Here is a 27,264-nt window from a genome sequence, read left to right on the forward strand (position 1 = left end):
GTCATTGTCTGTGTGTATATTTACATACTGTATAAGCTTGTGTTTTCGCCTCCGGCCCCAAAGGGAACAGCGTGACTACTAAATAAGGATAGTTCGCCCAAAACTGAAAATAATGTAATTAATTACTCACCCTTATGTCGTTCTAAACTCGGAAGACCTCCGTTCATCTTCGGAACACAGTTTAAGATGTTTTAACGTTAGATTTAGTCCGAGAACTTTCTGTCCCCTTCATTGAAAATCTATGTACGGTTTCCATGTCCAGAAAGGTAATAAAACCATCATCAAAGTAGTCCATGTGACATCAGTGGGTCAGTAAGATTGTGTTGAAGCATCGAAAATACAGTTTGGTCCAAAAATAGCAAGAATTACGACTTTATTCAGCATTGTCTTCTCTTCCGGCTCGAGCGTGAAGTCACGTGACTGTAGTGCCCTGTTCCTCAGACATGTTTGCTAAGTTTTTTTTTTTTTTTACTTATAGCATGCGTCTCCCCAGACTGTAAAGCTCGGGCACACAAAACAAAAGAAAAATAAAAGAAGCTGGGGCGGAACAAATAACAGTCAGCCGCATCGTACGTCAGCCGTGTCACTGATTTTATGCGGCGCCGCAGTCGGATGACGTCAAAGTACTGCAAGAGCTCTTCAAGAAATCTTACGGAGTAGTTTAATTTCGACTCGCTCTGGCGGTACCTAGTCGTCATCTCTTTGTCAGTTCTTGCAGCGCAGCATGAGTCCAAACACACAGAAGTTCAGAGATCGTTGTATTCTTTATATAATTGGCTACATGTTTTGTCTATCAATATTTTCCATGAAGTCATTGGCTGATGGAGGAACGTGCGAGCGATTGGTAACATCTCTAAAGGACGTCACGTTTTCGACAGCGCTGTTTGGATGATCTATTATATTACCTCTCTGTTTTATGCTATGTTTACACGTGGGCTGTTATTTTCATAAACGGACATTTCAACCTCTCCGGTTTCAAAAATAATGTCGTGCACACATGTCAGTTTTCAGAAAAGTGTTTATTTACACGTACCCGTGCATATATGCCGTCACCAGCAGCGCTGGTGGTGACGCGAACTGGTTTTTCATGTTGGAGGGAGGAGTTGTTGCAGTAGGTGATCGATGACGTCAAAGTACCGCGAGAGCGAGTTGAGGAATCATACGTAGAGGTCTAATTTCGAATCTCTCTCGCGGTACTTTGACATCATCGGTTTGTCGGTTCTTGCAGCGCCGCATGAAGTCAAACACGCGCAAGATTGCTGACCTCCGAGCACTCGTCTCTGCTCCTCGACATAATGGAGCAGCTGTATTTGCAAATCCAAACATACGAAACGAGTTTGCACGAACATAAATGTGATCTTGGAAGCGTTCAGAGTAGCAGTCACATGTAAACATAGGTCGCACTTTTGACGTAGGTGCGTGCTCTGGCGCATACTCTGTGACGTTGCCTGCTTAAACATCTGTTTGTCTCATGCAACCGTGCAAGCGAAGATTTTCAAGATCTCCACTCTGGCCGGAGTTCTTAGAAACAATCGGTTTCATAGGCGAGTTCTACGTTTGCGTGTAAACGAGGGGCACAAACGAAGGTAAATCTCTCAGTTTTTAAAAATAACCATGTACGTGTAAACAGAGCCTTAAATACAAAGTTTGAAGGCGGGTTTATGTGTTTAATGGAGTGTAATCTCATATACCCTTACATGTTACGATGTAAATAGTCTTCAGATTGTATATTATATTGTATTACCAGACGTTCATGCGAAATCTGATGTAAACAATAGACTATACATCTGTATTTCATGGATTATACGCATTTGTAGACAAAAATGGTCATTGGATAATCTGAAACAGACTGGATTCGACTTGTGATCCCCACAAAGGTAAAAAGAGTAATGTAGTGTCTTCAATAATCAAATAATCATCACTTAAATTTTCACTTTAGTATCCAATTGACTCTAACACTGCTTCAATGTTACTTTAACACACTGCAGGTGAAATCAATTAATTCAATTAACACAGCGTGATTGACCCGGTCTCGAGTCGGACTCGGCTTGGACTCGCCTACAACTCTGCTCCCAGCATGGATAAATAATGATTTTTTTACAATTTTAATTTGTCACCATGGTTGAAATTTATACTCTGATTCTTGATGTTTGTGCGTTCCAATTACACAGCAGATATTTTTTGTCCAAAGTTTCTAAAACTACATAATGACAAACTGCTGGATCTCATTTACATTATTGACAGAAAATAAACTTTTGATTAGTACATTAATTAGGTGATGAACTTTACCATTATGTACCAAGAACCACAGAATTACACTATAAACTTTACACGTTCATAACAAATGTGGTGTATTAATGTCACAGGTCGGAGAAGCGGACCGCCCCTGTCGCGGGTCACGCTCCTCCTAGTTCCACCCCAAGGAGGTCCCAAAACACCCCAATGACCAGACCGACACAGTGTTAAAATTTGTCAACTTTTATTAAATATTAAAATCTCTTAGGGGGAAATTAAATAATTAAAAGGACATCATCCTCATGTTCGTTCTCTTTCTCTCTCCACAGGCTGCGGGCTCTCCACTTGGGACAATGTACAGCAAGTACGGCACAGACAGGGTTCTCCTCGTGTTCGTTCTCTTTCTCTCTCCACAGGCTGCGGGCTCTCCACTTGGGACAACGTACAGTAAGTACGGCACAGACAAGGTTCTCCTCGTGTTCATTCTCTTTCTCTCTCCACAGGCTGGGTGCTGGGACACACAGATACAATTATTCAAACGCTGGTTGGTTCTCACCTCTCCTACTTTGGGACAACGTACAATAAGTACGGCACAGACAGGATTCTCCTTGTGTTCGTTCTCTTTCTCTCTCCACCGCGACACTCAGATGATTCGAGACCGTAGTGATGTAACGTTGGGGACAAGCCCTCTCGATGATCGCTGCGGCTGCAGAGGGAAAAATGCCGAGCGCTGCCCTCTCCTCGCCACTTGCTAGGCGGTAGAACACCGGACAGGGGTGCCCCTTTGAAGAGGCCTCGGGACAGACAGGATCTACTACACCGCTCTCTGCAACAGTAAGTGTTATATAGACAAGTTTCCCAAGTAATCCCCTCTAGCCTTCCTGTCTAGCATTTTAAATGCTCGTTGATCGGCGCTGATAGGAAGAGAGACACTTTGCATACATTGCGAGTTACTTGTACTTTTAGAGTTACTTTTAAGACAACAGCAAGGTGTTTACAATGAGCGCAGAATGCGGGGGTGTTTGACAGTGCTTTAATTAATTCCCCAGTAAACAGAAAAAAGTTTTAAGAAAGTTCCCAACGTTCCCAAAACATTCTGCCAACGTAAAAAGTGTCCAGTTTTCTTGACATTCTAAGAACTTTTCTGGGTTGTCTGAACGTTAGAGGAATGTTACATTTTACCATTTTTAAACGTTATGACAATGTCATGTTTTAATGTTCACACAATGTTTAAAACAACAACTGTTTATTATATTGACTTGTTTGATTGTTATGTTAATGTTGCATTTTATTATATTTATTTTTTATATTTATATTATTTTATTTTATTATATTTGTTATATATTTTATTATTTCTGAATGTTCATCCATGGTTTACTTTTTCTGCACGCTAACCACAGACAGTAAAAGATGCTAACTCGCTAACCGGAAGTGCTTGGCAGATACAACAGGAAGTCGTTGGCAGAGTGAAAGGCTAATGGCGGCCCGCCTATTTCACCCAGGAAACTTGTCTATAGAAGAATGTACAAGCAGCATTAATTCTTAGTTGTACTCACGCAGCCTCTAGTGGTCCAACTCTTCACCACCACTCTTCAAATAAACCCGGATGCACAGAAACGACTGCTACAAACACCACAATAATACTATATGTCCAGAGCGTGCTCACAACATATGCCAGATAATAGTAACTGGGACCGGCAGCCTCTTCGTTCTCCCACGGCGAGGTGAGCGAAGGCGGGGGTTTTCACAGCACCACGTCAAAGTGAAATCTCCACAACAACACAAATTCACCCACCGCACTTTAAGTGAACACTTAGGACGCCCGTCTTCCTCCACTTCACCGGGATCTGTTTGGCGATGTTTGGCACGGCCCAGTCCGTTTTTATGTCGCTGTGATAGCCCCAGTTGATCCTTCTCCAGCTCGCCCACCACACTATTTTAGGGGTAGGGCCGTCCTCTTTCTTTTTCCGGAGTTATTCACTACGAAACAGGTTAGTGCAAAGTGTGTCTTCAAACTTAATATTTTATACTCACAATCGCTGTAAGCTTCCTTCTAATGTTCTCCTCCTTGTTCCACACAGGCGATCAACTCTAGCCACACAGAACGGGGCGTTTCTTCCCCCAACAGGGTTGCACAGCAAATTCATTTGTCGTCACAATATCTTCAGTATATGGAAAACACTCACGCTAACTCCACTTCTCCTTTTGTTTTGTTTCAGTTCCCAGTATTCTCCGATCGTCGACCAACCATTAAGGTTTACTACGTCCCACACAGCCACGCCAGCTTCAGCCTGAGAGGAAAACAGCTCACCCACAAGCGCAACACAACAGCACAAAACGAAACCTCTTCGGGGTGCTCCTTTAGAAGATCCACAGCATATCTTTCTTCGCCTCCTGTGGCTCTGTCCTCTTTCCACTCGCTTCCCGCGATACCCGGATCAACAGAGCCTTCGGGCTCTTCAAAAGGTGTGTGTCTTCATTCTGCCCTTGGCAATAAGGAGCTTTCCCCCGTGTCGATCGCCTCTCGTGTCAATCGCCCTTTTCTTGTGTTCCTGCAGAGCTATTTATGTGTCTTGTCTTCACACTGCCTACAATCACAATTTGCTTCTGTAATTCTTCGCACCTGTGGCTCATAAAGCTCTGATTGTGTTGCCCTTGGAAACCAAGAAGTAAACGGGGGTTTGAAAAATTTGCTCCGGGCGGAACCTCTCCTCTCTATTTTTGGTTCCGCCCTAAGTCACCCTGTGATATTAACACAAAGTTAACACAACCATGGAATAAACTAGCAAGCAAAGAATTAAGGGTCAAGAGTCCAACTAAAACAAACACTAATCACAATAATGGTGACTTAAAATGAAACAAAACAAAACAAAACATCAACATCTAAACCTAATAAGTGAATTGTGTCTACAGCAATATATTTACTGAAAATAATGTAAATAAAATATATTCAAAATAAAATAATACAATGCAATGTTTCTGTATCATTTACATAACAAACAAGTCAATATAATAAAAAAATTGTAGTTTTAAACATTGTGTGAACATTAAAACATGACACTGTCATAACGTTTAAAAATAGTAAAATGTAACATTCCTCTAACGTTTAGAAAACACGAAAATGTTCTTTGAACGTCAAGAGAACTGGACACTTGTTATGTTGGCAGAACGTTTTTGGGAACTTTCAGGGAACGTTCTTAGATCTTTTTTCTGTTAGCTGGGTAGGACGTATCTGTAGTAGCAGGTGTCCTAATATATACCATAGGAAGACCCAGAAACATAAACTGTTGTATGAATATGGATTACATTCTGTCTATATCTTTAAATATATATATATAGAATATCGCATAGTAGAATATCGCATAGCTCCTAGCCAATCAGATTCGAGAACCAGAAAGAACTGTTGTATAAGTATATATATTGGCTAGGAGCTATGCGATATTCTACTGATAACGGCACAGTAACCGCTTCACCTTTGGTATCATTCCGCCACCTAGTAAATGGAGGTCCTTTAAACAGGCTCATCCCTGAATGGAAAAACTGGACGCACACACAGACGCTGTTTTTCTTCTTCTTCTTCCTTTACTTCTTAACGCCATTCCAGCATCTACGGCTATATTCATGGCGAGAACCAAGTAATCCATACACAAGTTTATTCAGACAAGTTGATTTATACACAAGTTGGGGAGGGACAATTTGGTATCTCCAATTTGCCTAACTTGCGTGTTTTTGGCCTGTGGGAGGAAACCAGAGTACCCAGAGTAAACCCACGCTGACACAGGGAGAACATGCAGAAACTCCACACAGAAAGGCCACCTGCCCTAGCCGGGGCTCGAACCCCTCTCGTTGTTTTTAAACACTCTCTGTGTTTCTCATTAGTCCACTAGCTCGTAAATCAATGTGTGAATCCCAATCGGAAGCGACTATTCCGTCAAAGATCAGCGCTCTTGGATGTTACGTTAAACTTAATGGGAGTAATGTCTTGTCACATCGTGTGGACAATTAACACTTGGAAAGAGGAATGTAAACACTCATTTTCAGGAGCGATATCTATTCCCAGAATGCGAAAACACAGTGGAACTGCAAGTAAGCACCTCAGCTTTTAAATGTGGAAATTGATAATTTATTTTATCATGACGTGAATATTAACACACGTTATGAGATATCACCACTGATATATTTATAAGCAGCATGCAAAAAACATCTCTCTGACACTTATAAAAAACCGTTTTATATAGTACTGACAAGAACAAAGTCTAATAATAATCGAGTGCTCGTATCGCGTTAAGATTAAATGGGAAAGCAATAGTAACTTTATATAAGTATAGTTTTATTAACACTAACCTCTTGCCAAAACAATAACAACACAAAAGACACTAAATATGAATAAGAAACCAAGTAATAGTTTCATCATGACACCAAATACTGCTGATTTGATCTCATTTTTGACCATCAAACACAGACAGGGCCAACATGAGAGCCAGGGAATCCCTGTCAGAGATGTAGCCCAGAGAGGGCGGTGGTCAGCGGGGCGAGTGAACAGTGACGTCCGCTCATGCTCTGGTTCTCATACGCACCGAATCTTACTAAGCAAACATTCAAACAGGCGCTATCTTTACTAATCGACTGCAGATTTAAATATAATACATATATATTCTCGACTGAACTAATCTTAAAACTACACTTTGTGACCAAGAAACGGTAATATACTAGTCAACATTTGAAGTGGATCAAAAAAGTTTATCAAAGTTGTCCCAAGACAAGAATGGGTATTAGGGATTGGTTTTATGTAAACTTTTTTGAATGGTTTTGATCCACTTCGAATGTTGACTAGTGTATAAAGATACGGCTATTCCGTCCATTGAGTTATTATGAGATTCAAAGCAGCCGAAAGTGTTACCTGTCATTCTGGCCGACCTCAAATCCGTGGCGGAAGAAAGTAGTTCCCAAACAAAGAGGCTTTTAAAATAACTCCGTTGTTGTTTTCTAGTTTTCTTTTTTCAAACGTGTGCCGTCGAAGGGGACATATTAGTTTTTTTCAGATGTAAACTAAATCTTTGGTGTTCCCAAAGTGCTTAATTGAAGTTCTAGCTCAAAATACCCAACAGATAATTAATTATAGCATGTTAAAATTGCCACTTTGTAGGCCTGAGCAAAAGTGTGCCGTTTTTGGGTGTGTCATTTAAAATGCAAATGAGCGGATGAAGTGCAAACACTGATCACAATGATGGTGGTTTGTTGCAATTGAAACTCAATTGTGCTGTGAATTATTTTTTCTTTCTCTCCTTCGCTCTGTACTAAATGGCTGTGCCGTGGTTGGATAGTGCAGATAAAGGGGGCGGTATTATGCTATTCTGACATCACAATAGGAGCCAAATTACAATGACTTATTTTTTCACATGCTTGCAGATAATGGTTTACCAAAACTAAGTTACTGGGTTGATATTTTTCCCATTTTCTAGGTTGATAGAAGCACTGGGGACACAATTATAGAACTTAAACATGGAAAAAGTCAGATTTTCATAATATGTCCCCTTCAAGGGGGCACAGTGTGCTAGGGCTGTCAAATTTTAATTCGAATTTCGAATATTCGTCGAATGTAAAAAAAATATGCATATTCGAACGTAAAACTTTGCATTCGAATTTTACCTGTGTCAGGAAGCTCACGCAACGTGATAATGCATAACTGACTCGGATTGTTATACAGAGCGTTAGCGGCTCAGCCAACTATGCGGAGTAAGCCAGCGTTATTCATTTGAAAAACAGCAAGAAAAGACAGTGGGGATTACGAGTCGGACAGAATACATATTAAAAGGGCTGTGTGATGCTGCTTTGGTTTTTGGAGCATCAACTGGAATTCAACCGCAAAGTGAAACTAACTGAGATGAATTATTGTCGTCTGCTTCTAAATGCAGTTTTAAAGTTTAAAATAACTGATCAACACGAAAGTGCCATAATACAGCTGCTTGTTTAGCAACATTAAAACCATATGTGCATCTACAGAGTCCACACCGCATATGAGAGAGTTGCAATGTAACGCCGCGGTGCTTTATTTTTATAACTGACTGGAAACTTGACTTTCACCTGGACATTTGATATGCAAGTTTTTCGTCAACATTATCTGCGTGAAATATAAACATGATGATCATCTGCCAACTCGACTGTTGTCAAGCACGTCCTCTATTAATTATGGAGAGTCTGCTTTATTAACGGCTTCGCTCTGCGCGTAAGTTAAACATTTCTGTTCTGTACTTTATTACTCTCATATATTTCTACATAGTTTCAACCAAGGAACACACAAAATATAATATAAGTTGCTGTGAATAGCGTTTAAGCTTGACAAAATTTAAATGACTAATGATCTTTCCCACTTATTTTGGCTTAAATAAAGATTAATTCGTTTCCATACTTTAGAAACACGTTAATTTATCTACTTATATAAAATGCCCTATATTAATATGCATTGTCTATGTATGGCATTCGTTTTGTACATTTACAGGTGCACAACTATACTGGTTAATTTTGATTTCATTAGTAGTGTTTATAACATTCGTTTTAACAAAAAATATGCTGTGCATGATTATATTATTGGGGCTTTGTGCTGCGCCCTCTTGTGGGCTTTTAGGAGTATTTTCTCCAAGATAAAGTAGGTCTTTATAATTCGAATATAATTCGAATTTTATTATTTTTCAAGGACGAATTTCGAATGTACTTGTTCAGCCATTTTGACAGCCCTACAGTGTGCACAGCTCACAGAAATTTGTGCACACATAGACATCAAACGAAATATAGAGCTTTCAGTCTTTTCCATTACATTTGATTTAAAAAAAACTTATATTATACAGTATAAACAATCAAATGCTTGTCTGAACATGTAGGCTACGTGACAGTGTTTTTGTTTGCCATTATCTTTGTCTTGTCAAGCTTAAAAATCTGTAAAGCTTTTTTGGCATCAACCGGCAGTTACAAGAATTGAGGTGAAAAGGCAAAAGCCGAAGCATGTCTAACCTGATAAACTAATAAAATGTTTTTTTCAATATAGTTTACTTTTTAAATAACTCAATTTGAGTTTTTTTATTTATTCACATTTTTATGTGTATATGTCTTTAAATCTCACCTGGTCTACCTGTCATGTGAGTAGTCACATGACAGGAAATAGGAAGTACCAGCATAAGGAAGACAAAGGTGTAAACTTTCCATTCCGGAATACACTTTGGATATAAATTTGATCAGATTGCATATAAATTAGTGGATACATTTATTTAACTGTTTCAGGGTATGGTACAAATGGACTCATGCTTAAGTTTCTGTTTTTATTGTATTGTTTTAAGTTACACCATTTATATTTATTTCACTCTATATTTCATTCTTTTAGCGCTTTTTAAATGTCACACCTTAAGGTCTGACCTCGAATTCATCATTGTAACTCATCCGTTAAGTTATTTGGTGAGAGATGAATACACAGTGAATAGACTTTTACCTCAAACAACATCACACATTGGGGACAGGTGTATGCTGGAAAGAACCAAGACAACAGGAATGAGGGCTTTAAAAAATACCTGATGTGAATACACACAAGGTAACGCATACACACATCAGACATATAAAGAACCTTCAGAAACGACAAAGAGATCACTGCATAACACCCCTGGAGCACCACAACCGATGTACTAATCTACCGTCGACTGAAAGAGGATTATCTGATAACCCTGAGTGCTGTCAACTGTGTCTGCAAAAGGTAAATGTGATTTTCTTGTGAATGAAGTGGATAAACTAAGGCAATGTTTACACGACAATGATTAAATAAAAACAAAATGCATTTTATAATCGCATCTCAGTCCTTTTAACTGTAATCTGATTGCAATGATTCCCACCCCTAATTAAACAAAAATGAAGATATTGATGAACTAGTGCATGTGTAGATTAGAGTTGCAGATCTTTGTGATGATGTCACTGTAATATCTACATACTGAACTTTGATTGGTTGGTATCTTACATCAATTCTCATGCATTGGTAAATACCTCAAGACTTGCAACAATGCATTTAGGATCTTCTTTAGAAACACAGCTTTTACTGCATACAAATGTATTTGTTATTCTTGCTTGTGAGTATAGTAGTGAATTGTTTTCATGAAACACACACAAAGGGCTTATTTGCTTTAAAATTGATTCATCTGCCAAAGTACTATTTCAAATATGTTATATTCTTATTCTATTGTTTTCAAATATTTGCTGTTCAGATTAACATAAGACTAATATTTTTTTCTTTAATATCATAGAATGTTGAGAACAAGTTCAACTGGAGCTCTGCTGTGTCGTCTAGCTGGTATTGTGGTGGTTGTTGGTTTTGTCTCTTTAAACCCCATGTGTTTCTATAATTCTAGAATTTCGATCAACCATTCACCCCCATTGCCTGCACCTAAACAATGTTTAGAAAGACTCAATCCAGAGACAAAACTCTCTTTTACGAAGGAAGAGAAACCAATACTGTTGTTATGGGTCTGGCCTGAAAACTACACATTCGATTTGAGTGACTGTAAAACTATTTACAATATTGAAAGCTGTCAGCTGACTGATGACAGATCTCTCTACAACAATTCAGACGCTGTCCTTGTTTTTCATAAGGCTATTTGTCAGAACCTGACCAACCTTCCACCTTCTCCTCGGCCCCCGTTCCAGAAGTGGATATGGATGAATGTAGAATCCCCAACTAACACAAAGAAAGTGCCAGGGATTGAAAACCTGTTTAATTTGACTCTCACCTATAGAGAGGACTCTGACATTCCTGTGCGGTTACGACTAAACAGCAAAAAGATCCCAGATGACAATTTTAAAATCCCCAAGAAGGACAAATTGGTCTGTTGGATAGTAAGTAACAAAAATTTTACAACCGGTGTCCGGAAAAGAATCACTTACTATAAAACACTTAGAAGGTACATCAAGATACACGTTTATGGAAAAGTACGTGGATCGTTCATGGATTATAAGGATTACTATCCCACCATAGCTAGCTGCAAATTTTATCTCTCGTTTGAGAACTCCATTCACAAGGACTACATCACTGAGAAGTTAAATGGACCTCTGTCAGTAGGTACGGTACCTGTGGTGCTGGGACCTCCCAGAAAAAACTATGAAAAGTTTGTACCAAGTGACTCCTTTATTCATGTGAACGACTTCCCGGATGCAAAGTCACTAGCAAAATATCTCTTGTACCTGGACATGAATAATGATGCATATCGCAAGTATTTTAACTGGAGGAGATATTTCTCAGCACAACCTCATTTAATATTAAAGAACCAAGAGTTTATTCTGTCTATTTGCACGGCCTGTGATTATGTAGGAAAACACAGGGAATATAACGTAGCTCATGATATTTATGAGTGGTTTTTCAGTTAACGTCACATCAGATTAGATGCTATCTGTAGTTCTGGCATCTCTATCGCCATCTCTGTTTAAATAAAAGATTTCATCCATATACATTCATATGAAGACTTTGTACATATATTCTACTGTACTGACATTTACTTGGCCCATTGTGTTGTAAGTTTTCTGCAGAACAAATACCATTCTCGTTTATAAATTCCTTTTTTCTAATCTGTAAAATGATTATAGTAAACTGTGGAGAGTTGTTACACTAAACATTTCAGTGCATGTCGTACTGTATGGATGTGTATGTGACCAATAAAACTTGAAACATACTGCAACCTGTAATATTACAGCAAAAAAATGTTTCAATGAAGATAAAGAATTTTCATTGCAAAACTAAGACCCAGTTCAGGATAGAAATTCAAACAAATGATGACTAGTAGTTTGAATGATATGAGATGATATTTCCAGTTAATTCACCCCACTATTTTATTAAAGAAATAGAAGAATTCATATTATTTGTCTTATCTTAATTTGTTCATTTTTCATTTTAGTAGGTAGACTGTATGAAGCCACACTCTCTCGTTAATCTTAAAATATTGCAGTACCCTTGTTTGCCGGTAGATGGCCCTAAACACAAACATGAAACTCTGCCTATACTATTAATTTACCATGTCCACCAGATGTCATTCATACTGTACTGTCTCTTTTTGCTTTGTTTCAGACATTATGCGGAAGACATGATATGCTGATTCTTATGGATGTTTTAAATAATTTTTGTCGCATATTGTATTAATATTTGTTTCTGTGCAGCTAAGAAGGCCTTGATATTTCACAAAAAGTATCACAACTTTCAACACATGACACAATTTGTCACACATACTTTTACCAATACCCAAATAAATGTATAGATTTATTTTATTGGACCTTTATTTGATCTTAATGATTTTTATCGTTAGTACAATTTTCCATAATTTTTTATTACTAGTTATGTTAGGATGAGAAGAGAATCTCTCACAAGATGATGTTGTGAATTAGTAAATTTCCACAGTTTTTGCTGGTATAAAACACCTGTTTAATCTGTTTTTCTAGTTAGACTGACACACGCACGCACGCACGCACGCACGCACGCACACACGCACACACGCACGCACACACGCACACACACACACACACACACACACACTTGGCATACGAAAACCTCAACCTGGCTTTTACCTGGCAACAACATACACCCACAGCATAAATGCTCCAGATGAACTATTTGTTAAAAATACTGTATGTGATGTTTGGAAGCCAACATGAATAATAAATATTTTTATTTAAAAGCCCTGCATTTGGACTGGAAAGATATGGAAAGACCCTAATATGCTATCATTTTGCTTCTTTGTCTGCTATTTGTCTTGATAAATGTTTTCATGTCTATTATTTCAACTTGCAAAATTGGCTGCAGCCCAACCAACATTTAATGCCAGTATTGGAAAGCATTTTCTCTCTGCAGGTGCAGGCATTTCCCACAGACCCAAGCCAGATGCTTTATTTGGATGTAGGGTGAAAAAAACTGATACTAGACCAGGAGCAGGTTTTCTATCTAATAGCATTTACAAGCAGCAGTGGGCAGTGGTTTGAGTGAGAAATGTTTTACAGTGAATTGTATGTTGCCTTACATACTCGCTCCACCCATGCACCCTGGGGCTTTTCTTGTAAATCTGCAGTGTTTCTTTAAGGAAGTGCCAAGTATTTCAAAAATTGAATGAATTTGGCAGATACTTTTATTACAATGTTGAACATGAAACTATTCAGAGTCAAAAAAAGGCTTTGAAAGAGAAAGGTACATGTTTAATGCATTGTACTGTTGTTTAAATTGATGTCATTTTATGATCATTTATGATTCAGGTATGAAAGTATGATTTTTCTCATCTAACAGTAGGCTATTTGGATAATTAAAAGGTCTCTGTGTTTGATTTCATTTTGGTAGAGATGCAGTGCAGTGTGTTGTGTCTTCTGAGGCTTTGCTGAAATTCATCTTAACCAAATATCTATAACCAAATATATATAAAAACAAAGCCCTGGTTTTCTAGAAACCCCTCAGGTAAAGTACACTCAAAATGATCAGTGAAAACAGTACATCAGTCAGCTGATCTGTACTTCACACTCTTCAGTCCTTCATAAACACAACATATTTCACTTTGATAATGCAAATGTATTTGTAATGTGATTACTGTAAATCTTAAATCTCATGTAAAACACACTGCACTGTAAAAAAATCCGTAGAAATTTCAATGTTATTGCAGCTGGGTTGCCGGTAATTTACCGTAGATTTACATTTATGTTATTTACTGGCAAGAGTTTGTTCAAAGTTTAATAAATTTTAAATATTAACAAGTCTTTATCTTTACAAAATAAAACTATACAATAACAGCCTCATGCAAAGCATTCTGGGGACCAGAAATCATCATCAACCTTTTTCTGTTTTTTGCTTCAGATTTTGTTTCCCAGAATGTTTTGCTTGATGCTGTTTTTTTAGTTTTACTCTGTAAAGACAAAGACTTGTAAATGTTTAATGTTCATTTAACTTTGAACAAAGTATTGCCAGTAAAAAACATACATTTAAATCTACGGTAAATTACCGGCAACCCAGCTGCAATTTCTACAGAATTTTTTTACAGTGTGTGATTCGTTTGAAGACATTTGTATGTTGTTTATTTTGATTCCTTTGCTCAAAGTGAAAGCATTTCTTATGTTGTTAGGGCTAAAAAAAGTATTACCGTAACTTTTAATAAGTTCATCCTGGATAACAGGTTTGGCCTGCTGCATTCCTGAAAGTAATTTCTCGAAAGGTACTTGCTCGGACATAACTGTGAAGAACCTTAACACCTTTATTTCCAAAGGTGTATCTGTGTCCATCACCACATCATGGTCTTGACAAAGATCCATATTTTTCATATCACACATGCATTCAGTTAAAATGCCATTGCTTAGGCTATTTCAAGGTGTTGCACAGGATTTAACAAAATGAGGAAAATTGTTTAAAAAAATTTCCAAACAATATTTTCTTTTGTTTGTTTATTTATGAAAAATATTTTTATTCAATGAAAATCCATTGCATACAGTAAACTCCATGATTTTAATAGCAAAATGATCAACATTTTGTTGTGAAGATTTTAAATAGCATTTTTTTTGTCATAATTACGATCGAATCTTAAATCCAGCGTTTCAGACTTTAAACAATACCAACAAGTTATTATACAAGTTATTTGTCGATATAAATTGACATTTAAAACATTAAAATTTTACAGATAACTATCTGTTAACTATCAGATGATATGAGTAGGAGGAGTTGTTAACTCTGGTATGAACCTGGATGTTTATTCCCTATTGAGCTTCAAATAAGCGAGACAGAAAGACATGTTTTAATCTGACCATCAAATCAAGCTTACATAAATGCAAGTAAGTTTAATTTCTGATTCCCATTACACAATCCAGAATTGCTGGGTTGTTTCAAAAAATAGAGAAACCCATTGGGTTATATTAACATAGAACATGAAAGACTGAATATATAATTTTTCACCCTTTCTAAGTATAATATATAGTCAATAGATTTGCTGCTGTACAATATTATATAGAACAAGCCTTGATCTAAGATGTTGTAATTGTTTTTTACAATTGATTTTAATTTTAATGAAGCTTTCTTGATGGAAATGCCACTGTTTGATCTTTGAATGAAATGTTGTGATTGTTTTAAGTGCCTGCACTTAAAATATAAAAAAATGATTCAAAGTGCTTTAATGATCATTGATCACACAAATCTCTTTCACTTTCTCTTTTGTTGTTAGTTCATTTTTATGTGTAATTTTTAGAAGCCCCCAAATTCAGGGTCTTTTAGTGAAAGTTCAACTTTGGTACTTTTATTTTTCAACTTTTTTGTGGGTTGTTTAAAGCTTTTCATAAACATGCACTACATGTTTTTTATGTTGAAGGTTTAGCTGAACTCTCAACATTTTCTTCAGCTACAATGGGTGAGTATGAAATTAATCAAGAATCAATAACAGGTCTTGTTATTTTTTATCATTGTTTTTAGGTATTTATTTATAGGAGTGAAGTTTTGTTGTCCACTGAAAAAAAAATGATTCATTTAATTTACTAAATTTTGTTAAGGTAAGTGCAATCAATTTATTTAAGCTACATTTAAACAAAAAAACAAACAAATAAAAAAACTTTTGTTTAAATGTAGCTTAGTAGGGTATGCATTGATAGTGAGAAAGCTTTAGGATTATAGCCATGTTGTACCTTTACACCATCAGGCACTGTTTTTATTTTCACCCCAAATGATATAGATTATGAGACTTTTGCATGGTTTTCTTAGGCACAGTATACAGAAATCATAAATATAATTTAATGTAATAAAATGTGAAGCAGATTTAACAATATACCGTAGTTGAGGGCAGCAGTGGCTCACTGGTTCATGTAGGTTGTCTACAAACCAGAATGTTGGTGGTTCAATCCCCGGTTCCACCTGACCAAGTGTCAAGGTGTCCTTGAGCAAGACACCTAACCCCAGCTGCTCCCGTCGAGCTGGATGGCGCCTTGCATGGCCGACACCGCCGTCGATGTATGAATGAATGAGTGAATGGGTGATTGTGAGGCAACTTGTAAAGCGCTTTGGATGGCCATAGGTCTGTTAAAAGCACTATATAAATGCAGTCAATTTACTATATAATCTTAATGACAATAATTCACAGTTCAGTACCAATATTAATAAAAAGAAGTAAAGCTGCAATTGGCAAATACATGTGCAACAATTTTTGAAATATGTATTCCATGAAGTACTTGAAATATTTTATATCTGTAAAATCCATAAATAAACACGTGTTTTACATGCTTGCCATATAACAGATGTTTGTATGAGTTTTGCTGTGTGTATAAAAAGAGTTTTAATGACCAATATCTTGCTGCAGATTATGATATCCCATCTCCATCTGAGCTCAGGATTGTGTTGCTGGGGAAGAATGGAGTTGAAAACAGTGCTGTGGGCAACATGATACTGGGCAGGAAAGCATTTAAAGAGACTGGCACAAGAGTGAGTGAAGTGCAGAGAGGAAGAGTAGAAAATCGAAACATCTCGGTTATTAACACTCCTGGATTCTTCAACACTGCATTGACTGATGAAGATCTACAGAATAAAATGACAAAGAGTCTTTATCTCTCTCGTCCTGGTCCTCATGTCTTCCTGCTGATAGTCAGACCAGACACATTCACAGAAGATGACGTGGAAAGGATTCTTAAAAAGACTGAGATGAACTTTGGAGCACAAGTGTTCAAGTTCACCCTAGTGCTGTTTATTAGAGAAGAATTGTCAAATAAAGAATGGATGGCTTTTAAGTTCAGTAAAAAATTTCAGGAACTCACTGGCCATTGTAAAGGTAAATATCATGTGATAAACATTGAGACGAAAGAGATTACAACACTACTGGAAAGAATCGAGGAACTTGTCAAACAAAATGATAACCAGCATTACAACCATGAGAATTATGTAAAGTTGCCACCAATTCAAAAACAGGAGCAGAAGGAAACAGTTCAGGTGGAGAAAACAGGTGAGTGCTTGCAAAATATTTAATTAAATGAGAAAATGTTTGTTTGTTAAAAGTAAAATCACATTAGTCTACTTAAGCATCTTTTTCTGCAGATCAGAGATTCACATATACACCACCAGTGAAGCCTCCTGCGGCCAGACCACGTACAGATATAGCATCTGGTGTAATGCATCAGCCTCATACAAGACTTCAAGGTAAAGTCATCACCTTTATGTGCTTTTCTATCATTATAAAATTAAATCATAACTCGAATTTCTCACCTGCCACAATTCAATCACTTTTGACAAGGGTTGAGAGCTGTTTTATACCATTATAAAGCTTGGAAGAGCAAAGACATTTAGTAAAATAACTCCAAATGTGTTCCTCTAAAAGATGATGGACATATGTATCTCTGATTGCTTAAGGTTGAATAAATCATGGGATCATTTTGATAATTGCTGAAATATCCTTAAATGCTAGTTTTTATAATCTTCAGTGAAATCTTGCATATTGATGGAAGTAAATACAGTCGCAGTGTTCTCTTTCTATCTCTCGCTCGAGTTAATCCTTATGTTTAACTTTTAGAGAGACAATTAAAACTGCATAAGATTATAAGATTATACTGTATGTGTTTGTGCTTTCAGTCAGTCTTTCTCTCTGTCTCTCTCACTAAATGGCGGCGTTGTGGTTGGAAAGTGCAGATGAAGTTGCGGTACTATTATAATTAGATCCCCATACTATATCACATTGGGACCAAAATCTAAATATTCTGAAGCTCTTTTTTCATGTTTTCTGGGTTGGTTGAAGCAATTGGGACTCAATTACAGAGTCAGGTTTTCATGATATTTCATTTTTAAATTCAGATTCACTTCCTAAATTGAAATTGAGATAGTAAACAAGCATCAGGATTCCAAACTGAAATGAGGAAAGATCATAAGTGTGTTTTAAACTGATTGTCTTTAAAGGGGCCATGGCATGAAAATGAGACTTTTTCCATGTTTAAGTGCTATAATTCCCCAGTGCTTCTATCAACCTAGAAAATTTGAAAAAGATCAACCTTGTACAAGCCCATACAAAAATAGGTAGTTGAAATTTGGCCCTCTTTATGATGTCATAAGGAGCTCTTATTATAATAATAGGTAACACTTTATTTCGATAGTCCACTTTAGACATTTAACTAATTATAAGTAACTTTGCAACTACTTATCAACAACCAGTCTTTAGAGAATTAGTAGAATGTCTGCTTAATATCTACTAACACTTTATTGCGATGATATCTCAACAGACATTCAACTTTCTATAAGTATCTTTGCAGGTGCATGTCAACTTATTCCACTAACCCAAACCTCTTCCCTAACCCCAACCCTTACAGTCTACTAATACACTAATGACAGTTCGTTGACGTATAGTTGCAAAATATTGAAAGTTAGTTGACATGTAGTTGCAAAGTTATTTATAGTTAGTAGAATGTCTAAAGTGGACTATCAAAATAAAGTGTAACCTAATAATACTGCACCCTTAATCTGCACAATCCAATCACAGCACTGCCATTTAGTGCAGAGAAAAAGAGATAGAGAAAAAAATAATTCACAGCACAATTGAGTTTCAATTGCAACAAACCACCATCATTGTGATCAGTGTTTGCACTTCATCCGCTCATTTGCATTTTAAAGGACACACCCCAAATGTCACATTTTTGCACACACCAACAAAGTGTCAATTTTAACATGTTATAATAAATTATCTATATGGTATTTTGAGCTAAAACTTCACATATGTGCCCTGGGGGCACCAAAGATTAATTTGACATCTTAAAAAAGTATTGTGCCATGGCCCCTTTAAATAGTATTGTTAGTGTGCTGTAAGCATTAGTGCTCAATCAGAGCACGAACGATCACCCACCCCCATCCCCAGCTCCATCTGTCTAGATCTGTTTATGGGACATTATGCTTAACAATGCATCAGCATCACTTGCATGTTTAGCAGCATGTGTGTATTAGCAGTAGCAAATCTTATCAACAAACTCCAAACTTTCAAACTAGATCAATTTCAGATCTAGTTCCACCAAGACCACATTCACTGACGTCCTGATCATGCTAGATTTTATTAGTTGTGACTGAACCTAATTTCAAACAGCTCACACGCCATAATACGGTATTTGTTTTATAATGTTAGATCTGAGGATTGTGATGGTGGGAAAATCTGGAGCTGGAAAAAGTGCAACAGGAAACACAATCCTGAGAAACAACCTGTTTAAAGAAGAAATGTCATCTGAATCTGTGACCACACAGTGTGAAACACATCAGAAGATGGTTGAAGGTAGAAACATCTCAGTGGTCGACACTCCAGGACTCTTTGATACATCAATGAGTGAAGAAAGGCTAAAGTCTGAAATAGAGCAATGCGTCTATATGTCTGCTCCTGGTCCTCATGTGTTTCTGCTGGTCATCAGACTGGATGTGAGATACACAAATGAGGAGAAGATGACTGTGAGATGGATTCAGGAGAACTTTTCAGCAGATGCTATGAACTATGCTATGGTTCTGTTCACTAGAGGAGATCAGTTAGACAAACCATTCGAGGAATTTCTGAAGAGAAATAAACCGCTGAAAGAACTAGTTGATAAATGTAAAGCTGGATTTCATGTTTTTAATAACAAAGACAAAAATCAAGCACAGGTTACTGAACTGTTAGAGAAGATAGACAAACTGATGAAAGAGAACGGAGGAGAGCATTACACAAATGAGATGTACCAGGAAGCTGAGAGAAAAATCATAGAAGAACAGAAGAACAAGAGAGAGGAAGAAACGGAAGAGAGACAGCGAGAGGAAGAAAAAAGAAAGGGAGAGAAAACCACAGAACAGATATACAGAGAGGAAGAAATAAGAAGACTAGAAGATGAACTGAGAAACAAAGAGGAAGAACTAAGAAACAGAGAGGAAAAACTGAAAAACAGAGAGAAAGAACTAAGACACAAAGAGAAACAAGAGAAACTGAAACAGCTATATGCAGAAATGAAGAGAAATGATTTAGTCAGGATGTCTGTAAGGGGAAAAAGAGGTGACAGAGTTATAGTTGTTGCTGTACCAGCAGATTTAATTCCTAAAGGTGCTGCTGCCAGAGAAGAAACAAGCAAAAATGTTATGACAGATCAAGACAAAATCACACTACTGCAAAAATTAAACAAAAAACATTAATTTAGGAGAGATGCTTGAAGAATCAGCGCATAAGTCAAAAATTTGTTTACACAATATTCAATTGAATTATATTATGTTAACATTTACTATAGTAAATGGCTAAGAACTGGGTGGGAAATTCTGCTATGTCCACAATATAAACGAACTAGATTCACATAATAAAATATATGTAAAAAATAAAGAATTAATAAAGTTCAACAATGTAAAACTGCACTGAGATGACTTTGGTAAAAATAAAATCAGCAGACATTTATCAACATATTACATATCAACATTTGTGTGATTTGAAGACAAAAACATCTTAAGTCACAATCATGCCAAAGAAGTTAAATGATTAGAAGAAAAATCATAAATACTCATTTACTGCTGAAGTTTGTATATGTATATATGTATATATATATAGGGTTTAGTGGTTGGGGCAGTTGTAGCCTAGTGGTTAGAGTGCTGGGCTTGTAACCCGAGCGTTAACGGTTCGAGGCTCACGACTGGTGGGTTGCGACTGTGGTGCCCTTGAGCAAGGCACCTTAACCCTAATTGCTCCCCGGGTGCTGCAGGGATAGCTGCCCACTGCTCTGGGTGTTTGTGTGTTCACAACTTGCAGTGCGTGTGTTCACTATTCACTGGATGGGTTAAATGCAGAGGTCACATTCCAAGTATGGGTTACCATACATTGACAAATACTTCACTTTATTGTAATACAGATTAAAGAAACATATGAAATTTGTGTATTATAAAATTATCTGTCTGGTAATCACTTACACTACATAATGAGCATCTAAACTATTTTCATCACTAGATGGCAGACCACAACATAGTAAAGAATGGGTTGGTTTCATTTCCCAGTGTTGACAGGTGACAGGTACACATCAACACACATCCTACAAACCTCAACATTGGCGACAGTCAGCAATATAAGATAAACGGATTAACCGCAGTGCATGCTGGGAGACATGGATACGTTTTGTACTATGCTGATATGCATTGCAGTATGAAGCATTTTTGTTGATTGTCACCATTTTTGAGTTTATGCTGCTTATTAATGTCTTTTTGTAATTGTTTGTTATTTTAAAACTTTTCTATTTTGTTATTCTTCTTTGAACTTCCCACAAAATCTTAGTGTTCCCAGATAGCATGCAAACCATTGAAACAATGTTAAAAACAGTTTATTTGTCAATGTTAACTGCATTGAATCAATATCAGGTTTGCACCCTCCATTAATATTGAAAAAATATTGAGATTTCAACAAATCACCATTATTGTGATCAGTGTTTGCTTCAGTTGGGTCCTTGACTCTTGTTATTCACTAAGTTAAATCTTTCTTTTCTTTTTTTTAGTGTTTGTATGTGTTTATGTAGAAACTCATCTGCATTGAAAAGAAAAATGTGTTTCAAAGTTAAGTTTAAACTGATTGCTTTTTGTGAAGAAGTCAAGATTATATCAAATTAAGCTGCTTTACATGATTATGTTGATCCATCTTTGACATTTATAATTGTTTTGGTTTGTAAATACACTGTGACGAGACAAACAGAAAAAATGCTGACACATTCAGACATCATTACTCATCCTACAAATCTCAACAATGGTGACAATCATCAAACAAATTCATATAAAACGATCAACTGCAATGCATGCTGGGAGTTATAAATTAGTTTAGTACTACGATGATATCCAGCATGCATTGCAGCATGAAGCTTTCTTTTGTTGAACGTCAGCATTGATGAGATTCATAGACCGATTCATGATGTCAGAGATAGATTCAGTAGTTTAACTTTATAAATGTGTTTTGGTAATCCTCAAAATAAATGTTTCCAACTAGTACTGTAAAATAAATTTTTGCATAACTTTAACAGTATTTCATTCATATTATTTAGGTATATCTACAAGAATGAAACTACTTGATAAAATTAGATCTTTCTTTTCTTTGCAATAGCAGATGTATTTTAAAACACTGCTTCAGCAACCAACGAAAACTTACCATTAGAACAAAAGAATAAAGGGCCCAACTAAAGCAAACACTGATCACGATAATGGTGATTTGTTGAAATTTCAATATTTTTACAATATTAATGGAGGGTGCAAACGCGATATTGATTTAATGGTATTAACATTGACAAATCAACGATTTTTAAGATTGTTTCAATGGTTGCATGCTATCTGGGTTGTGTGCGTATGTTTGGTAAATTGTCTTTTTGATGTCTTTTTGCTGGGTGGATTTATAACATTGTAATCTTGATGCAAACAACAAGGTGGCCTTTCTGTGTGGAGTTTCTGCATGTTCTCCCTGTGTCAGCGTGGGTTTACTCCGGGTACTCCGGTTTTCTCCAACAGGCCAAAAACAGGCAAGTTAGGCAAATTGGAGATACCAAACTGTCCCTCCCCCAACTTGTGTATGAATCAACTTGTCTGAATAAAACTTGTGTATGGATTACCTGGTTCTTGCCATGAATATAGCCGCAGATGCTGGAATGGCGTTAAGAAATAAAGGAAGAAGAAGTAGTTACAGATACAGTACTGTATGTGTGGATACTGATGAGACTTGGTGTTGAAATGATTTGGTTGGTGCTGCTCCATTTCTGCAACCGGATTTACAAGTATGTGTCTTAAACTGCTATATCTATGTTCTGAGGTTAGGCAAAACAGTGGAGGCAGGACTAATTTAATATATATGGTCTGACCTGCGCCATTGACTAATTTGCATATTTATTTTTCAACTTATACTAAATGAGGAAAGCGTGTAAAGTTACATTCAAGCTGTTTACAGCATAAAGAGTTTACTCTCAAAGGATAAAAACACTTTAACATCAGCTATTATGATGCTCAAAGATGAGCTTTAAGTGATAAAATTATTAACTACAAACACTTTCGACTACAGGACTTTTATTCTTTTAGTCTTTTTTGGTTGATATCAGCTCTCCTCAGCTGTCATGTGTTGTTCTGCTATGCTGTTGAACAGGTTTAGCATGTGGTGAAGGTAAAGTGTGTACCGCAACATTCAATAACGTGACATTCAACAGCTTCGTTTTGGTTTGAAGAACTCAGATCTGCTCAAGAGAGACTGAAGTCCAGAGAAGAACTTTAAACAGTTTAAAGATGATCTGTTTGAGTAAGATCTTCTGATGACAATACATCACGTAAAATCAGATTATTTCCAACAAAGCAAGAACATTATAAAATATTGTACAAAATATATTGTACAAAAAAGTACAAAATATTGAAGAAATAATAAACACAATCTCTGTCTATGTAACAAGACAGTCTATGTTGTTTAAGAAATGTCTTAGATACTTCAATTCTCTAAAAGTGATTTGTTTTTCTTTTATTTTACACTTCTGTGTAAATTAGTGATGTTGAAATAGTTTTATACAGTACAGTTTCAAAAACACAATAAGTTAAAAATATTAGAAAATATTCAAATAAGCCACACCGTATCATATCTAACATTATTTTGTCACAGGATGCATTCCAAACACACAACACATCTTTATAAATATATTTACTCATCACAATAGAGGGAGTTTTCTTGTTGTAACAGGTCGAACTGAAATAACTTCATTCTCTCTCACTACGACTGATTCTGTACCGCAGGAACATACAGATCTTATTCACCAACAGAGATACAAAAGACATGAATTCATCTTATAAAGGTACGTCTGAATTCATAAAATAATTTGTAACAAACTAAACTTATAATCATTTTAAAATTGAAATATCTAACATCTTCACCCAACACGACATGCTAAAATAGACTACAGTTTAGCTCATTGACGTTCACATGTGTGTCGTACACATTGTTAAAGTGGGTGTTGGCTGGCAAGTGACTATTTTAAGAAATACAGTTTGAATACAGTTCTTTACATCAACCAAAAAGTAATTAAAATAAAAAGGAATTTACATGTATTAACAGTACTCAAGGAAAAGACAAAAATTATGAATTATTAGCAGAAACATTGATCTTGATATAGGTTATATGTTTGGGTTATACTAACAAATATTATGAATGTGTTTTATTAAAAGTCACTGTATATTGGAGAATTAGTTGTGTATTTAAAGGTTAAATGTTAAGCAATCTAGTACATAAAAACATTCTTAAAAAGTCTTTAAAAAGTCTTAAAAACTTGATCATCATTCTGATCTCTTGAATATTTTATCAGGGTTGTTTTTTGCAATCTGTCATATTTAAACATTTTGAAATTCATGTGTTGGTTTTAGGGTTTATCTTGTTATCAGCACTGAAATCTTTCAAGGTTTACTGGTGTTTGGAGGGTTATGGCTAAAATGAATTAGCAATAACAATGTACAAGTTAATGTGTAATGGTCATGGTATTCTAGGTAATACTGTGGTCTTCTAAATCATTTTAATATACAACCATATAAAACACAACACGCAAGTAAAAGTACAGTCAGGTATTTATTGAATAAAACAGTAAAACCATTCGCCTTGCAAACTGAAGCCATACAATTACTTTATATGAAAAACTCTGTGTTCAAAATGCACAGTCAGATCTCATTCAAACATAAACCAGCATGACGGAGTCTGTCATAAGAGCCAATAGCGCTTCACATTCTTAGCTGACATAATGTCGCGATTGGTCACGAGACACACGAAAGCCAATGCCTTTTCACAATTATAGATGACGTGGCATTGCTGCAGTTTTTACGTCCGGATCTGAAATTTACAGCGGATTGTCATCACTTTTGCATCCGTTCTTCAAATAAATCAATCGTTTGGCCTCGGTACACTTGGAATATTAAGTAAAGTACTGTTTTGTATGCTGTGTATATATATCATATAAATTTATTTTAGTCTAGGACTAGTCTAATCCCTGTCCAGGAAACCACCGTTATAACTCATGATTGTGTTTATTTCACAGATCCTGTTGAATCTGATTTACAGGAGCTCAGGATTGTGCTGCTGGGAAAACATGGAGTGGGCAAAAGTTCAGTAGGTAACATGATACTGGGCAGAAAGGCGTTTAAAGAGATCAGCACAAGAGTGAGTGAAGTACAGAGAGGAAGAGTAGAAGATCGAAAAATCTCAGTTATTGACACCCCAGGATTCTTCAACACCGAAATGACTGATGAAGCTCTACAGAATGAAATGATGAAGAGTCTTTCTCTCGCTTGTCCTGGTCCTCATGCCTTCCTGCTCATCATCAGATCAGACACATTTACAGAACGTGATGTTGTAAAGATCTTAAAACAGATTCAGGTCAACTTTGGAAAAGAAGCTTTCAAGTTCACCATGGTGCTGTTTACTGGCAAACAGGTGATGTCCAAAAGAGAATGGATCGAGTTTAGGTTGGAAAGGAAAACTAGAGAACTATTAAGCTTCTGTGAGGAGAAATGTTATGTGATAAATCATAAAGGAAAGCGTGATAAGAACCAGATCTCAAATATGTTGGAGAATATTGATGAAATAGTGAAGAAGAATGATAGAGAACATTCCACTCAGATCTACCAGAAGATGGAGAAGAGAGAAGAAGAGACAAGGAGGAAATCACAAGAAGGAAAAGACACAGTTGAGATGAAAACTGCAGCCCACAGCAGACCTCTGTGTTTGATTAGAGATGAAGAACAAAGTGTTCACAAAGACCAAAAAGTAATAAATGACAGAGATGGATCATGCAGTCCAGATAGAAGATCTCCACATACAGAGAAATGTTTGACTTCAGAAGTGCAGAATGTGAAACCATTAAACACTTTAAAAACAGGTAAATGGGATATGAGTATATGTTTTTGCATTTTGTTGGGAATGTATAAAAAGTTGTGCTGTTTAAAATCTTATATATTTTGATTATAAGACATTCATACATCTGAGAATCATAAAACAAAACTAAATTATATAAATGCAATAATAAATGATTTGAGACAACATGCATCATGAATTAATATGTCATATAATATTTCTGCATGATCAGATGTGAGGATTGTGCTGCTGGGTAAAAGTGGATCATCTAAAAGTTCAACTGGAAACACAATACTGGGCAGTGAAGTGTTTACAGTGAATAAGAGATTTCTTTCAGTTACTGAGACCTGTGAGAAACAAAAAGCAGAAGTGTGTGGAAGAAACATCACATTGATCAAAACTCCAGGACTATTTGATACATCAGTGACAGAAGAGAAAATGAAGTCTGAGATTAAGAAGTGTGTGGAGATGTCTGCTCCTGGTCCTCATATGTTTCTGCTGGTCACCAGACTGGATATGAGAATCACAGAGGAGGAGAAGAACACAGTTAAATGGATTCAAGAAAACTTCTCAGAAGATGCTCTAAAATACACCATTGTTCTGTTCACTCATGTAGATCAGCTGAAGAGTAAATCATTAGATGAATATATCAGCGAGAGTTCAGATTTACAGACATTCATTGAGAGATGTGGTGGCAGATATCACTCATTTAACAATGAAGATGTGGGGAACCGCTCTCAGGTCACACAACTGCTTGAGAAGATTGAGAAGATGGTGGAGAGAAATGGAGGGAAGCACTACGCTGATGAAATGTACATTAGATTACAAAAGAAGATTGACAATGAGACAGAACAGAAAGCACAAGAAAACAGAGTTAAATGGATAAAGGGAGGGCTGTTGTTCCTAATAGGAGCTCTAGCAGCTGCAGCAGTAGCTACAAGTGGACTGGAAGGATGAATTTTCAAAAATAATAATAATTAACTTAAATAATTAACAGAAAATAATGGCAGAAAACTGCAAACACAAATAATAAAAACAACAAAAAAACGAAGAAGCATATAAATAATCAAATCTATATTCAATTATATGCAGTTATTTACTGACCCTGTTGATGTTATATGAATAGGAATTAGGAATTGGTTGCAGATTTATTTAACTTTTTAATTTATATTTATTTGCTTAATGTTGTGTCTGATTTTCTTTGAGT

At 36.4% G+C, this 27,264-nt stretch overlaps 3 protein-coding genes across 4 annotated transcripts; all 3 read left to right on the forward strand.

Annotated features, from left to right (window-relative positions):
• The first annotated feature begins 9,121 nt into the window (after positions 1 to 9,121).
• Positions 9,122 to 11,985, forward strand: LOC135760462 (4-galactosyl-N-acetylglucosaminide 3-alpha-L-fucosyltransferase 9-like). 2 transcript variants are annotated; one of them, XM_065274451.2, is made up of 3 exons: positions 9,122 to 9,511; positions 9,611 to 9,973; positions 10,515 to 11,985. In XM_065274451.2, the coding sequence occupies exon 3, from the start codon at positions 10,516 to 10,518 to the stop codon at positions 11,629 to 11,631; it is 1,116 nt and encodes a 371-aa protein (XP_065130523.1). In that variant the 5' UTR covers positions 9,122 to 9,511; positions 9,611 to 9,973; position 10,515; the 3' UTR covers positions 11,632 to 11,985. The 2 variants fall into 2 exon arrangements, with proteins under 2 accessions (XP_065130523.1, XP_065130522.1); XM_065274450.2 differs by having other exon boundaries at positions 9,122 to 9,973.
• Positions 11,986 to 14,978: 2,993 nt separating this feature from the next.
• Positions 14,979 to 20,733, forward strand: LOC135760393 (GTPase IMAP family member 8-like). Its single transcript, XM_065274369.2, has 5 exons — positions 14,979 to 15,051; positions 15,582 to 15,620; positions 16,560 to 17,195; positions 17,288 to 17,389; positions 19,350 to 20,733. The coding sequence occupies exons 2-5, from the start codon at positions 15,617 to 15,619 to the stop codon at positions 20,369 to 20,371; spliced, it is 1,764 nt and encodes a 587-aa protein (XP_065130441.1). The 5' UTR covers positions 14,979 to 15,051; positions 15,582 to 15,616; the 3' UTR covers positions 20,372 to 20,733.
• Positions 20,734 to 23,885: 3,152 nt separating this feature from the next.
• On the forward strand, positions 23,886 to 27,251 carry LOC135760395 (GTPase IMAP family member 8-like). Its single transcript, XM_065274372.2, has 3 exons — positions 23,886 to 24,015; positions 25,243 to 26,082; positions 26,290 to 27,251. The coding sequence occupies exons 1-3, from the start codon at positions 23,997 to 23,999 to the stop codon at positions 27,012 to 27,014; spliced, it is 1,584 nt and encodes a 527-aa protein (XP_065130444.1). The 5' UTR covers positions 23,886 to 23,996; the 3' UTR covers positions 27,015 to 27,251.
• The last annotated feature ends 13 nt before the right edge of the window (positions 27,252 to 27,264 follow it).

The sequence above is a fragment of the Paramisgurnus dabryanus genome, chromosome 4 (assembly GCF_030506205.2).
Source record: "Paramisgurnus dabryanus chromosome 4, PD_genome_1.1, whole genome shotgun sequence".
NCBI classification, from domain to species: domain Eukaryota; kingdom Metazoa; phylum Chordata; class Actinopteri; order Cypriniformes; family Cobitidae; genus Paramisgurnus; species Paramisgurnus dabryanus.

Excerpts from the sequence above, each read along its gene's own strand:
- LOC135760462 (XM_065274450.2), top strand. The coding sequence starts at position 10,516 with ATGTTGAGAACAAGTTCAACTGGAGCTCTGCTGTGTCGTCTAGCTGGT.
- LOC135760393 (XM_065274369.2), top strand. Across the intron at positions 17,196-17,287 it reads AGTTCAGGTGGAGAAAACAG|ATCAGAGATTCACATATACA; the intron begins GTGAGTGCTTGC and ends CTTTTTCTGCAG. Across the intron at positions 17,390-19,349 it reads GCCTCATACAAGACTTCAAG|ATCTGAGGATTGTGATGGTG; the intron begins GTAAAGTCATCA and ends TTATAATGTTAG.
- LOC135760395 (XM_065274372.2), top strand. Across the intron at positions 26,083-26,289 it reads ATTAAACACTTTAAAAACAG|ATGTGAGGATTGTGCTGCTG; the intron begins GTAAATGGGATA and ends CTGCATGATCAG.